The sequence below is a fragment of the Myxine glutinosa genome, chromosome 11, assembly GCF_964187855.1.
Source record: "Myxine glutinosa chromosome 11, kmMyxGlut1.1, whole genome shotgun sequence".
Taxonomy (NCBI): Eukaryota; Metazoa; Chordata; class Myxini; order Myxiniformes; family Myxinidae; genus Myxine; species Myxine glutinosa.
The window spans coordinates 66,418,652-66,433,623 of NC_136271.1; the positions used below are offsets into that span (position 1 = coordinate 66,418,652).

General features: G+C 47.9%; 1 protein-coding gene across 10 annotated transcripts in view; it reads left to right on the top strand.

Moving 5' to 3' along the window:
* The window catches only part of LOC137436727 (papilin), a 285,438-nt gene that overhangs the window by 236,372 nt on the left and 34,094 nt on the right, over window positions 1-14,972 (top strand). For all 10 annotated transcript variants that reach the window (XM_068130762.2, XM_078786728.1, XM_068130760.2 and 7 more), the window contains one exon: window positions 3,494-3,691. In XM_068130762.2, coding sequence (XP_067986863.2) covers window positions 3,494-3,691 — 198 coding nt within the window. The remainder of the gene's footprint in view (window positions 1-3,493; window positions 3,692-14,972) is intronic.

Genomic DNA, 14,972 nt, shown 5'->3' on the forward strand with positions numbered 1-14,972 from the left:
GGAATTGCTCAATCCATGGGCCTGTTAGGTGGTAGTGTGGAGATGGAATTGCTCAATCCTTGGGCCTGTTAGGTGGTAGTGTGGAGATGGAATTGCTCAAACCATAGGCCTGTTAGGTGGTTGTGTGGAGATGGAATTGCTCAATCCATGGGCCTGTTAGATGGTAGTGTGGAGATGGAATTGCTCAATCCATAGGCCTGTTAGATGGTAGTGTGGAGATGGAATTGCTCAATCCATGGGCCTGTTAGGTGGTTGTGTGGAGATAGAATTGCTCAATCCATGGGCCTGTTAGATGGTAGTGTGGAGATGGAATTGCTCAAACCATAGGCCTGTTAGGTGGTTGTGTGGAGATGGAATTGCTCAATCCATGGGCCTGTTAGATGGTAGTGTAGAGATGGAATTGCTCAATCCATAGGCCTGTTAGATTGTAGTGTGGAGATGGAATTGCTCAATCCATGGGCCTGTTAGATGGTAGTGTGGAGATGGAATTGCTCAATCCATAGGCCTGTTAGATGGTAGTGTGGAGATGGAATTGCTCAATCCATGGGCCTGTTAGGTGGTAGTGTGGAGATGGAATTGCTCAATCCATAGGCCTGTTAGATGGTAGTGTGGAGATGGAATTGCTCAATCCATAGGCCTGTTAGATGGTAGTGTGGAGATGGAAATGCTCAATCCATGGGCCTGTAAGGTGGTAGTGTGGAGATGGAATTGCTCAATCCATAGGCCTGTTAGGTGGTAGTGTGGAGATGGAATTGCTCAATCCATGGGCCTGTTAGGTAGTAGTGTGAAGATGGAATTGCTCAATCCATAGGCCTGTTAGGTGGTAGTGTGGAGATGGAATTGCTCAATCCATGGGCCTGTTAGGTGGTAGTGTGAAGATGGAATTGCTCAATCCATAGGCCTGTTAGGTGGTAGTGTGGAGATGGAATTGCTCAATCCATGGGCCTGTTAGGTGGCAGTGTGGAGATGGAATCGCTCAATCCATGGGCCTGTTAGGTGGTAGTGTGGAGATGGAATTATTGCTCAATCCATGGGCCTGTTAGGTGGTAGTGTGGAGATGGAATTGCTCAATCCATAGGCCTGTTAGGTGGTAGTGTGGAGATGGAATTGCTCAATCCATAGGCCTGTAAGATTGTAGTGTGGAGATGGAATTGCTCAATCCATGGCCCTGTTCGGTGGTAGTGTGGAGATGGAATTGCTCAATCCATGGGCCTGTTAGGTGGTAGTGTGGAGATGGAATTGCTCAATCCATGGGCATGTTAGGTGGTAGTGTGGAGATGGAATTGCTCAATCCATGGGCCTGTTAGGTGGTAGTGTGGAGATGGAATTGCTCAATCCTTGGGCCTGTTAGGTGGTAGTGTGGAGATGGAATTGCTCAAACCATAGGCCTGTTAGGTGGTTGTGTGGAGATGGAATTGCTCAATCCATGGGCCTGTTAGATGGTAGTGTGGAGATGGAATTGCTCAATCCATAGGCCTGTTAGATGGTAGTGTGGAGATGGAATTGCTCAATCCATGGGCCTGTTAGGTGGTTGTGTGGAGATAGAATTGCTCAATCCATGGGCCTGTTAGATGGTAGTGTGGAGATGGAATTGCTCAAACCATAGGCCTGTTAGGTGGTTGTGTGGAGATGGAATTGCTCAATCCATGGGCCTGTTAGATGGTAGTGTGGAGATGGAATTGCTCAATCCATAGGCCTGTTAGATTGTAGTGTGGAGATGGAATTGCTCAATCCATGGGCCTGTTAGATGGTAGTGTGGAGATGGAATTGCTCAATCCATAGGCCTGTTAGATGGTAGTGTGGAGATGGAATTGCTCAATCCATAGGCCTGTTAGATGGTAGTGTGGAGATGGAAATGCTCAATCCATGGGCCTGTAAGGTGGTAGTGTGGAGATGGAATTGCTCAATCCATAGGCCTGTTAGGTGGTAGTGTGGAGATGGAATTGCTCAATCCATGGGCCTGTTAGGTGGTAGTGTGAAGATGGAATTGCTCAATCCATAGGCCTGTTAGGTGGTAGTGTGGAGATGGAATTGCTCAATCCATGGGCCTGTTAGGTGGTAGTGTGAAGATGGAATTGCTCAATCCATAGGCTTGTTAGGTGGTAGTGTGGAGATGGAATTGCTCAATCCATGGGCCTGTTAGGTGGCAGTGTGGAGATGGAATCGCTCAATCCATGGGCCTGTTAGGTGGTAGTGTGGAGATGGAATTATTGCTCAATCCATGGGCCTGTTAGGTGGTAGTGTGGAGATGGAATTGCTCAATCCATAGGCCTGTTAGGTGGTAGTGTAGAGATGGAATTGCTCAATCCATGGGCCTGTTAGGTAGTGTGGAGATGGAATTGCTCAATCCATGGGCCTGTTAGGTGGTAGAGTGGAGATGGAATTGCTCAATCCATGGGCCTGTTAGGTGGTAGTGTGGAGATGGAATTGCTCAATCCATAGGCCTGTTAGGTGGTAGTGTGGAGATGGAATTGCTCAATCCATAGGCCTGTTAGGTGGTAGTGTGGAGATGGAATTGCTCAATCCATAGGCCTGTTAGGTGGTAGTGTGGAGATGGAATTGCTCAATCCATGGGCCTGTTAGGTGGTAGTGTGGAGATGGAATTGCTCAATCCATGGGCCTGTTGGGTGGTAGTGTGGAGATGGAATTGCTCAATCCATGGGCCTGTTAGGTTGTAGTGTGGAGATAGAATTCCTCAATCCATGGGCCTGTTAGGTTGTAGTGTGGAGATGGAATAGCTCAATCCATGGGCCTGTTAGGTGGTAGTGTGGAGATGGAATTGCTCAATCCATGGGCCTGTTAGGTTGTAGTGTGGAGATGGAATAGCTCAATCCATAGGCCTGTTAGGTGGTAGTGTGGAGATGGAATTGCTCAATCCATGGGCCTGTTAGGTGGGTATTCTTACAACAGAAAGATAGATAGATCGACACACATATAGTCATAATATACAGACACACAGATTGATAGACAGACACATACAGATAGATAGACAGACAGACACAGATAGATAGATAAGATAGACAGACACAGATAGATAAGATAGACAGACACACAGATAGACACACGATATATAGATAGATAGTTAGATAGACAAATGCAGATATATTGATAGACAGACACACACACATAGTTGGATAGACAGACACACATATAGATAGACAGACACACACAGACACACACAGACACACACGCACAGACACATACACACACTGCTCACATGTGCATGAAAAGATAGTGGAAGCATTAGTAAGGAGTCCCAGTTTCCCTTTGTAAGGGAATGGTGTTTGGAATATTTATGAAGATTGCTAATATTTTCCTTTTACAGCATAATAGTCACTAATTGTTAAACCTGCTAAGATTTGTCAGTGAAGTAAATTGACAATTAATTATACGTTGACAGAATTGAGTGAATAGTTCAAGTTATATAATTTTTTGCCTCTGAAACCCTTGTCTAACTAACATTGTCCAACCACCTTTATGAATCTTCCCCCAGTGCTCTGTTACCTGTGGGAAAGGTACACAGATGAGGTCTATAACTTGTCAAGTTGAAGGCACGGGACTAGACCCGGCCTTAATAATTGTGTCCAATACGGAGTGCAACTCAGAAAGAATGCCCCGGCGAATTGAAGAATGCCAAGGGAGGCGACCGTGCACCAATCAAATGCGCTGGCACACCGGCTCCTGGGGCTTGGTAGGTCCTGCAAAGGCTTCTGGAGATATTTGGCAGTTTGCACTTTTTGCTAGCCTTACCTGAAATATTTAGGCTATTATTGTGTGTATGTCATTGGTTGTTATCTGAATATGCGGTTTCAGGATGTGGCTCAAATGGCTCAAAGTATCTACCTCTGTTTCAGTAAGGGGTCATGGTTCATCGACCAATTTTTGAAGTTTTCCTGTTCTCAAAGATTTGTTCCGAGGGCTCTTTTCAGGATCGTCACTGAGCCCCGACAGCCTCCAACTGTAGTTAATTTGTGTTGATGATCTCAGGGATAGTTTGTAGGATCTTTGTAAGGTTGATTTTTATCATTCCTGTTGTTCCGATAAATCACTTGTAAAATTTCGGCGCTCTTTAGCTTCTAGGATCTTTTCACTTCATTTTTGAGATATTGGTATGTGGTCATTTTCTTGATGTCTGTGTTGTTTAGGCCAAACTCACTGAGTACCGACACTTCGATTAGCAATACTGCATTTCCTTTTCGTACCTAAGTACTATATCCGGTCGCAGTGCTTAGTTTTCTCTGTTCACAATAAATAGGATCATTAGGTTGTACGTGAGTGTCACTTCCTTGTTTTGAATTGTTGCCCAAGTATCTCGTTCGTGTTTCCATGAGTTTTCTGGAACTGGGATATCAACGTTTTTGCAGATGTGCGAGCGAATTACTCCACATACTTTGTTGTGCCTTTGCACATACTTTGCACAGCTGTTATGACATGAGTATTTTACATCCCAATAGAAGGTGACTCATGCTTTCTGTTTCTACCTTGCAAAATGTACACTTGTATGTTTGACTCTTTCCCACCATTTTATTAAAGCCAATTGTGTTGTGTCCCTTGTCTTGGGCATTTATAATGATTCGTTCTCTATCCCAATTGAGCTGACCTTTTCTTAGCCATTCCAAAGATCCTTCGTTGTCTATTCCCAATCTGTCCAAATTATTTTTTTATTCCCTCCTACTCTTTTATCGCTTTCCCAGTTGTCGGTGTATATTTGTTGCTATTTCAATTTATAATCTTCTTGTGTCTTTTTTGCAATTGTTGGGGCTGTACTCATTGGTGCTTCGGTTTCATTTGTTATATCTTCCATTCGCACCTGTCTTTGGAATTTTTTGCTAGGTGGGTAAGGGATACCTTTTCTGGTTTGCTGCGTTTGTGTTTGCTTACAAATTGTATTTGGTAGTCTGTTGCACTTCTTACGTATTCGGCCTATCCTACAGTTGTCATTCTCTGCACTTTGTTGAGCTCCATCATGCTGTTATCTCCTTCATGTCTTGGCAGGTACATTCTTGGGAAGCATGGGTTTTTTTTTTTTTTAGAACATTTTGTGGATGGTGAGTTTCCTTGACATCGAGTTTTTGATTTCCGATTGTGGCCATTTTATTATTCCTCAGCTGGATTGGAATACTGGTACTGTGCGTTGGTTTATGGTTTTGATTGTGTCTCTTGGGGAGAGGTATGTTTTCAGGATCAGCCTCGTTCTATGCAGGTATCCTTTGGCAATTTGTTTGCGACATATTTGGTGAGCCTCTTCTACTTTGAGGTATTTTGTATGATGATTTGTTGTTGTATTTAGGTTGATTTTTATGTTGTTCGTTTTTGTTAGTTTACCTTGTACGAATGTGCACTTGGCACACTTATCTACGCCAAATTCTATTTTAACCCAAAATAGGTGCACCCCTGGGTATACTCATTCTGTACAGATGGGTATACCCAAGGACACACCTATCTTATCTGTCTCCCTCTTCCAAATCCTGGTGGTGTCTGGTCAAATCTGTTTCTGGTGTTTGTTCCCCTTCCATCCCCTCCCTTACCTCAAACGGCTGCACAGCTGACTCCGCACGTGAAAAAGCTGAACGCCTCAACTCTGTGTTTGCCTCCAAATCTTGTGTCCCAAACCCATCCCTCTCTGTACCCACCGTACCCAGTCGTACCCAGCTGCTCCTGGACTCTGTGTCCTTTCCTCCTGACAAGGTGGAAAAGTTTCTGTCAACCCTCGACTCTGATTCTGCAACTGGACCTGACGGCATCAGCCCACGGGTCCTCAGATCCTGTTCTTCCGCTCTTTCACTCCCTCTCTCTGTTCTCTTCACCCTCTCTTTTGCTCAAGGTCATCGGTCATCTGCCATCTGCTTGGAAATCAGACACCATCACCGCATTACACAAAAAAGGTGCAAAAACAGATCCTTGCAACTACAGACCAATCAGCCTTCTCCCAATTATCAGCAAAGTCATGTAATCCATCATTGCTTCGGATATGAAATCTTTCCTCTTCTCCAATGGCTTGATCTCTGATCATCAATTGGGTTTCAGACTAGGTCACTCTAATCTGGACATGCTGCTTCTGCTGTCTCAACAATGGATGGAGGTCCTCAATACCAAACAGGAAATTAGAGCTGTCTCTCTTGACATATCACGTGCCTTCGATACTGTCTGGCACCCCGCTCTGCTCACCAAACCCTCTTCCTTTGGTATCCATGGAAATCTCCACACATGGCTGGCGGACTTCCTCTCTAGTCACAGTCAACATGTGGCCCAGAATGGGTTTCTCTCATCTCCTCTTCATGTTCAGGCTGGAGTTCCCCAAGGCAGTGTTCTGGGCCCTGTGCTTTTTCTGGTCTTCATCAATGATCTCTCTGACTCTCTTGAAAATCCTCTCTCTCTCTTTGCTGATGACTCCACTCTCTGCCGCTCCATTCCTCATCCCTCAGATCGGCAGTCTGCAGCCTCCTCACTCTCTGCACACCTGGACAAAATCACAGACTGGGCAAACAAGTGGAACATGTCTTTAAATCGTGACGAATCTCACAATCTTACGATGTATCTCCGAAAAGACCGACTGGACAACCCTCCCATCCACTTTCTGAATAACCCTCTCCAAGAAGTTCTGTCACTCAAGCTTTTGGGTCTCACTATCTGCCATGATCTTTCCTGGGAAAACCACATTTCCAAGCTGGCCTCCAAAGCCAGTCGCCGACTGGGCATCCTCCGTAGTGTGAAGTCCTTCCTTGGCACACCTGAGCTCCTCACCATATACAAGGCTTTCATCCACAGCTCAATGGAGTACTGCTCTCCCCTCTGGGCTGGTGCTCCTGCCTCACACCTAGCTCGTCTTCACGCTGTTGAAACCAAAGCGTTCAGAATCATTGGAATCTCCCGCGATGAAGCTATCTCCGAGGGCCTTTCACTTACTCACCGCAGGCAGTTTGGTGGTCTTTCCGTCTTCTACCGACTCCTCTCCGGCCTTGCTCCCCCAGCTCTCTCTGGGCTCTGTCCCCCAAATATTCCGACAGGTCGCACAAGATCTGCCTCCAACCTTCTTATGGTAAAACTGCCAAAATCAAGACTCTCGGCTCACCTTCACTCATTCCTCTTTTCTCCCGCCTCTGGAACAAACTCCCTCACTCTCTTCAATCCCACTCCTCCCTTCAGGTCTTTAAAACAGCTGTTCACCACCATCTCTTATCTTCCCCCATCCAAAACCTTGATCTTTTCTACCCCCGCTAATTTCACCCCAAATCCACTTTTTTGAAATACCAACTTCTTTCCTGGAAGTCCTTGGTATCCTTGTGTTTTATACTTCTCCCACCCCCTCCCCCTTCCCATGCCTCCTCCCCCCAAGCCCTCTCCCTCCCACATATCTCCCGATGTCCCTGCTCTCAAATGTTGTACTTGCGTGCTGCCCTTTCTCTCCCCATCTTGTCTCCCGCTCCATTTATCTTCTGTTTTATGTGTCAGTTTGTCTTTTTGTGATAAATGTTAGCTCTTGCACGAGCCTTGATTCTGTATACAAAAAAATATATATATATCTAATACCTGGTGTTGGCCTAATGGTTCGCGTGGTGGGCTCGGGATCCTAATGTCCTGAGTTCGTTCGAATCCCGTTGAATTAACGCAAATTGGGTTGACTCAGCCTGTTCATCCTTCTGAGGTCGGCAAAATGAGTACCAGATAACTGGTTATAGAGAGGCATTGCATCAACAGCAGATGCGCCCACTGAAAATGATGCAACCAGCAGCCGGGTGGCTGCACACGAACCACCCACACCTATCTCGGGTTAATGTCTTCAGAATATTGTTTCACTCATTTCAGTTGTTCTGCCAATTTTTCGTTGTTTATATTTGTATGTGCATGTATGCAGATCAACTTTAATAGACGCCCCCTATTTTTGAAAGGGATCGCCATCACAAATACTCTGAAGCTCTGCAATGCTAAATGCCCTTTCTTGTTAATGATCCAGAACGCCTCGTTTTGTTTTACCTGCAGGTTTCTAAATTACTAGCGTGACTCGGCGTGCTTCACGCGCCTCACCACACGTCGTTTCAGAGGGACAGGCATCTTTGACCATTTTGGTGTCTTTTGGTTCTTCGTGGAGTTTTGGGTCTTCCGTGCCATTTGGGTCTTTCGGGTCTTTGGGGTCTTCTGGGCCTTTAAGGGTATTTTGGGTCTTTATGGTGTTTTGGGTCTTTGGGGTCTTTGGGGTATTTTGGGTCTTTGGTGTCTTCAGGGGCTTTTTGGGACTTAAGGGTCTTTGGGTCTTCAGGTTCTTTGGGGTCTTCACGGTGTTTTGGGTCTTCTGGGTCTTCATGGTGTTTTGGGTCTTTGGGGTGTTTGGGTCTTCGGGGTCTTTTGGGTCTTTTGGGTTCGGGGTCTTTTGGGTATTTTGGGTCTTTGGAGTATTTTGGGTCTTCAGGGCATTTTGGGTCTGCGGGGTGTTTTGGGTCTTCGGGGTGTTTTGGGTCTTCGGGGTGTTTTGGGTCTTCGGGGTCTTCAGGGTCTTTTGGATCCTCAGGGCCTTTAAGGGTATTTTGGGTCTTTGGGGTGTTTTGGGTCTTCAGGGTATTTAAGGGTATTTTGAGTCTTAAGGGTCTTGCGGGACTTAAAGGGTCGTCAAAGTTCTGAGGGGTCTCAACAGTCTAAACGTAATGAAGAGTTCACGGACTGTTTTGGGTGTTCATTGTATTTGAAGAACAACACGTTTTGGTCGCATATAAACATACATAACCATATACGTTTGCTCCATTATAATAAGATATGTGTTTGTTTTTTTGCATTAATACTAGCTGTGTGTGGCCCAGTGTAGATGAAAATGAAGTCATAGATCTCGAGTTCAAATTGGTATTGGCTCCCGTCACTGTGGAATTGGCGTGTTTAGCATTTCCAACTGAGCCTATAACGGCTGATGCTGGGATCCCAGGTTTGAATCCCATATATTTGGTTGATTTCTCCATTTTATATGAATGTATTTAAAGGTACACTGACTTCTCTAAATATCATGTATAACTTGTGATATATGTACAAGTTCTTCGGCGGGCTTAACGGAATATTGAACAAAAAATAATTTTCAGGAAGCATTTTAAATGTTTCATTGTTTGATAATTTTAGCATTTATTCAACAAGTACACCCTTTCACTACGGGAGCAGAAGGGGGTCATGTTATTATCCTGATTATTACTGCCAATTATTATTACTATTACTTATGTTGGATCAGGTCATTGAGAAGATCAGACCGTGTCTCACCATTCTAAATTCCCTATAATAAAATTTACTTCCGTGAGGGTGCCGGGTGGGGTGGGGGAGGGGCAATATTGCAAGTCACAAAATCCCTTGGGAAGTGGGGATATTGTTTCGTAACATCATTAAAATTATCCTATTATCATCATTACCCTCGCCAGAGGAGAGGGTATTGCATTTGAGTCCCTTTGTTTGTCTGTTTGTCTGTTTGTTTGTTTGTCTGTTTGTCCGCACCGAATAAATATGATTTTCTCTGCAACCGTTGGTCCGATTGACAGGAAATTTTCACCATCGGTGCAACTCCAATTGTAGAATTTTTTAATTATAATTATGACGTCATACATCACGTGGTTCGGCCGCCATCTTGGAAAAATCGAAAAAATTTGCACCTCTATATCTCCGAAAGCGCTGAATAGAAAAAATTGAGACATGGCTCCTTGTAAAGAACTCTCCATGGGGAATACAATATGTTAATGAGGATGTCATAGGTGCCTCCATTATGACGTCATAATTTCACAAGTGCAAAACTTCATCCTATCAAGATGAAATTTCTTGAGCGCCATGTCGGCATAAACTGGTGGAGAAAATAAAAATTAATGATGACGTCATCGGTCACGTGGTTCGGCCGCCATCTTGGAAAAATTGAAAAAATTTGCACCTCTATATCTCCGGAAGCGCTGAATATAAAAAATTGAGACATGGCTCATTGTAAAGAACTCTCCATGGGGCATAAAAGATGTTTATGATGATGTCATAGGTGCCTCCATTATGACATCATAATTCGACAAGTACAAAACTTCATCCGATCAAGATGAAACTTCTTGAGCACCATCTTGAGCGCCATGTGGTATAAATTGGTGGAGAAAAATAAATAATGATGACGTCGTCGGTCACGTGGTTCGGCCGCCATCTTGGAAAAACCAAAAAAAATTGCACCTCTATATCTCTGAAAGCGCTGAATAAGAAAAAATTGAGACATGGCTCATTGTAAAGAACTCTCCATGGGGCATAAAAGATGTTTATGATGATGTCATAGTCATGTCATCTCCATTATGACGTCATAATTTGACAAGTACAAAACTTCATCCGATTAAGATGAAATTTTTTGAGCACCATCTAGGGATAAATTGATCGAGAAAAAAACATGACATCAGTCAAGTGGTTCAGCCGCCATCAGTCACGTGGTTCGGCCGCCATATTTGTTTTAACACAAAAGCCTTTAAAACCACTGAAAACATGTCCTGGCGAGGGTCTGCAATCTCTGATTGCTCTTTCTAATTACAAAAAAAATTTGCAATGAGGAGCGGCTTTGGAAAAATGCCACGGTTGGAAGAACTCCACGGAAGCGGCAGGAAGGGTCGTGTTATTAACCCTTGTGTGGTATATAGACTACAGTAGATCTACGATCAGGTGCGTTCATCGACCTGATAAGCTTAGACTGATGACCGGATTCATTCAAATTTCAGTTTAACGAGTTTAATGTTAAAAACTCAGTTTAACACTAAACTGAATAAAAAACGTTTGTTTTGGGGGGAGGGGGGGGTTTGTATACAAGATCGAGGGTCGTGCAAGAGCTTTCAGTTTAGTGTTAAACAACATTAGCAACTGTTTAAAAAGGTAATCAAAAATTTTTGTGGTTTAGAATATTTTTTTACTTCTGGTAGGAATGCTCCCACGAAAACGGCACGATAAGCTAGGAATCTTACTATAATTCACCAAATGTCCGTCCGTCTGTTCGAAGGTACCGTAAAAACTGCTGAACCGATCGCAATGATATTTTGGGTGGGTAATCCTGGGATCCCTGGGAGTAAAATAGGCTATTTAGTTTTCCCAATTTCAGCTTTGGTCTCCAGCATTCTCAGGTTTGGACTCTCGCATAACATTCACATTCACATAATGACCATTGTGACGATGTTCTCATTGTGACGATGTATGTGTTCACGGTAGTGTTTGACGTGACGGTGTGAACGTAATTTCGTAATGTTTTTCGTTTCATAATCCTTTAATGAACGTTTAATGTTTAATGAACGTTTAATGCCCTTCGATGTCCGGGGCCACACGCGCGCTACACTGGACGGGCCAGCGTGTACCTTGCCCTTCGCCGTCAGGCTCGGGTAAACCGCTGAGCCCCATCCGTGATGGGGACTGGGGCTTGAGACAGTGTCCTTCATTAAAAGTATAATAAACGCTGTCTCCATCGATCTTGCCAAGGCCATAACAGCCATAACGTTTAATCTCTACATTAGAGAATTCCACATAGCTATTTGGGCGGTGAATACGCTAACAGATCGCTGTCTCCATCGATCTTGCCAAGGCCGGAACAGCTATCGGCTCAAAATCCTTTTAACTGTTGATTTGGAACAGTTACACGTTTCGGGAATTTGGTACACGTATCGGGAGTACATACGACATAGCGATTGTGAACACTATTATCGATCACGATTCATGATCACGATCATCACGATCATAGTGTATCGATCACGATTTGAAACACGATGGAATAATATTTACCGATATGAACAGTGATGTGCCTTTTATTGAAATTCTAAAGATACTGTTTAGATTTTGATGATTTGCGTGTGATATGATTCAACGGATGTTTATATGAATCGTTTAAAATAAAAAAACCCTTCAATTTCTGATATTTTGCCTTTTCATTTGGGCTTCCCAATTGGAGCCCCACCCATAGGGCGGGTACCGTTGCTAGTACATGTTAGCACGGCATTTGTTCAAGGAGGAAACGCCTCTTGGGGAGGTGGGATATTATTAGTTTTAATTTTGTTTTGTAATAACATTAATATTATGATATTGTAGCGGCTGCCGCTGAGTTTTCACAATCGCCTTGCACCTATCAAGGACGCGGAGCGATCACCATGCCGGGCTCGTCCAGGACGCCCGGGCAGGCCCGCGCTCAACTTGCCAGGCCTCGGTCGGGACGCCCGGGCATGCCCGGGCATGCCCGGGCAGGCTCGCCCTCAACTTGCCAGGCCGCAGCCAGGACGCTGGGCCACGCCCCCTGGCGCCGGGCCTGGGCAAACCCCCTGGCGGAATAGATATATATTGCTGAGAGATAAACGGTTTTTCAGAGTGCCTGAGTGTTTGATTTCAATAAAGCAACTCAGATGAATTCCAGCTTTTTGTCGCGTCCATTCTTCTGATCGACGTGGGAGCCCCAGCTCCTTCATTGGTGACCTATCGACATGGACACGGCAGTCGCCCTTAAACTGCCTACCTTCTGGGAGGCTCACGCGGCGGTTTGGTTCGCACAGGCGGAGTCCCTGTTCGCCCTGCGAAGCATAACGGCCGACGACACCCGCTTCCACCATGTGGTAGCTGCGCTCGGGTCGGTTACTGCAGCCCGCGCCCTGAGCCTCCTCGAAAGCCCGCCAGCCGCTGACAAATACGGCGCGATTAAGAAGCTGCTCCTCGATGCTTTCGCCCTCCCATCGGCGGAACGCGCACGGCGCCTGCTCGATCTGCCTGAGCTCGGCGACACGCGCCCTTCCGAGCGCATGGACTACATGCTTTCACTGCTCGGCGAGCACTCTCCGGCATTCCTGTTCCGGGAGCTGTTCTTCCGTCAGCTGCCTAACCCGGTACGCCTCGCCCTGGCAAGCACGACGATCACAGATCCCCGGGCCCTTGCCAGAGAAGCCGACAAGATCTCCGCCGCAGGACAGCGCATCGTAGCGGCGACATGGGGACCCACCGCCGTCCGACGCAACACCCAGGGCGCCCGAGCACCCGGCACGGTCGACGGCCGAACTGCCGACGCCATTGGCGGCCGCTCTACCGAGCCGACCACCTCCGGCACGACGACCGAGGCCTCCACCTGACCAAGCGTGGTGTTACTATCATGCCAGGTTCGGACAGAAGGCCCGGACATGCCGACCCCCGTGCACCTTCGGCAGGCCGGGAAACGGCCGGGCCGGCGTTCATTACCAGCCATGAGCGCCGGCCACACGGGCAACTTACTGTTCATCACGGATACAGCGTCCGGACGGCGCTTCCTGTGCGACACCGGCGCCCAACTGAGCGTCATACCCGCCTCTGACCAGGACAGGCAATCCGCGGTTTGCGGCCCCTCCTTAGTTGCGGCCAACGGATCGACTATCCGCACCTTCGGCCCGCGCAACGTCACCCTCTGCTTCGGCGGCCAACGCTTTGCTTGGACGTTTGTAACCGCCAACGTGCCCGTGGCTCTGCTAGGCGCCGACTTCCTCTGCGCACACGGACTGCTGGTGGACGTCCAACGGCGTCGTTTAATCAACGCTGAAACCTTCAGCTCCCTGGTATGCACATTGAGCAGCTCCGCGCCGACCGAGCTGGCATGCACCGTCCCGGCGGCGAACGAGTTTGCTCGCCTGCTCACGGAGTTCCCGGCCCTCACGCGGCCGACGTTTTCGGCCGTCGCAGTACGGCATGGGATCGAGCACCACATACCAACCACGGGCCCGCCGGTCTACGCCAGGGCCCGCCGCCTCGACCCAGCCAAGCTCGCCGTAGCGAAGGCCGAATTCGACGCGTTGGAGCACCTCGGCATCGTGCGGCGCTCCGATAGCGCGTGGGCCTCGCCACTGCACATCGTGCCAAAGCCGGGGGGTGGATGGCGCCCGTGTGGCGACTACCGCCGTCTGAATGACGCTACCACCCCCGACAGGTACCCGATCCCGCATATCCAAGACTTCTCCGCCCGTCTGGCGGGACGGGTCATTTTTTCAAAAATTGACCTCATACGGGGATATCACCAGGTACCTGTCAGGGCGGCCGACGTCCCTAAAACGGCAGTCATCACGCCGTTCGGCTTATTCGAATTCTTGCGGATGCCGTTTGGTCTCAAGAACGCGGCTCAGGCGTTCCAGCGCTTGATGGACGGCGTGCTGCGTGACCTGCCGTTCCTTTTCGTTTACCTGGACGACATCCTCGTCGCCAGCACGTCCCGGGCCGAGCACCTCCTCCACCTCCGAACACTGTTCGAGCGCCTCAGCGAGCACGGCCTCATCGTCAACCCGGCCAAATGCCACTTCGGCACGACGGCCGTTGATTTTTTGGGCCATCACATCACCAAGAACGGGGCCGTGCCGCTGCCAACCAAGGTCGAGGCCATCACCACGTTCCCGCGTCCCCGCACCATAAAGGCCCTGCAGGAATTCCTGGGAATGGTGAATTTTTATCACCGCTTCGTGCCCCGCGCTGCTCAGCTCATGCGGCCCCTCTACGAAGCCCTCCGGGGCAAGCCGGCCAAGCACGACATCGCCTGGTCCGCAGCAATGGACGCGGCCTTCCAAGGCTCAAAGCGGGCCCTCGCCGACGCAACACTGCTCGCTCACCCGGTGCTCAACGCTCCCATCGCCCTCACCACGGATGCCTCCGACTACGCGGTGGGCGCCGTACATGAGCAATGGGTGAACGGGGTTTGGCAGCCACTCGCTTTTTTCAGCCGGCAGCTCCGGCCGAACGAGCTCAAATACAGCACGTTTGACCGGGAGCTCCTCGGTCTACACCTGGCCGTCCGCCATTTCCGCCACCTCCTGGAGGGCCGTCCTTTCACGGCGTTCGTCGACCACAAGCCGTTGGTTTACGCCATGGCCAAGGTCACGGAGCCATGGTCGGCCCGCCAACAGCGCCACCTCTCCGCCGTGTCGGAGTTTACCACGGACATCCGGCACGTCGCCGGCAAAAACAACGCCGTGGCCGACTGTCTTTCCCGGGCCAGCGCGAACGCGGTCCACCTGGGCGTGGAT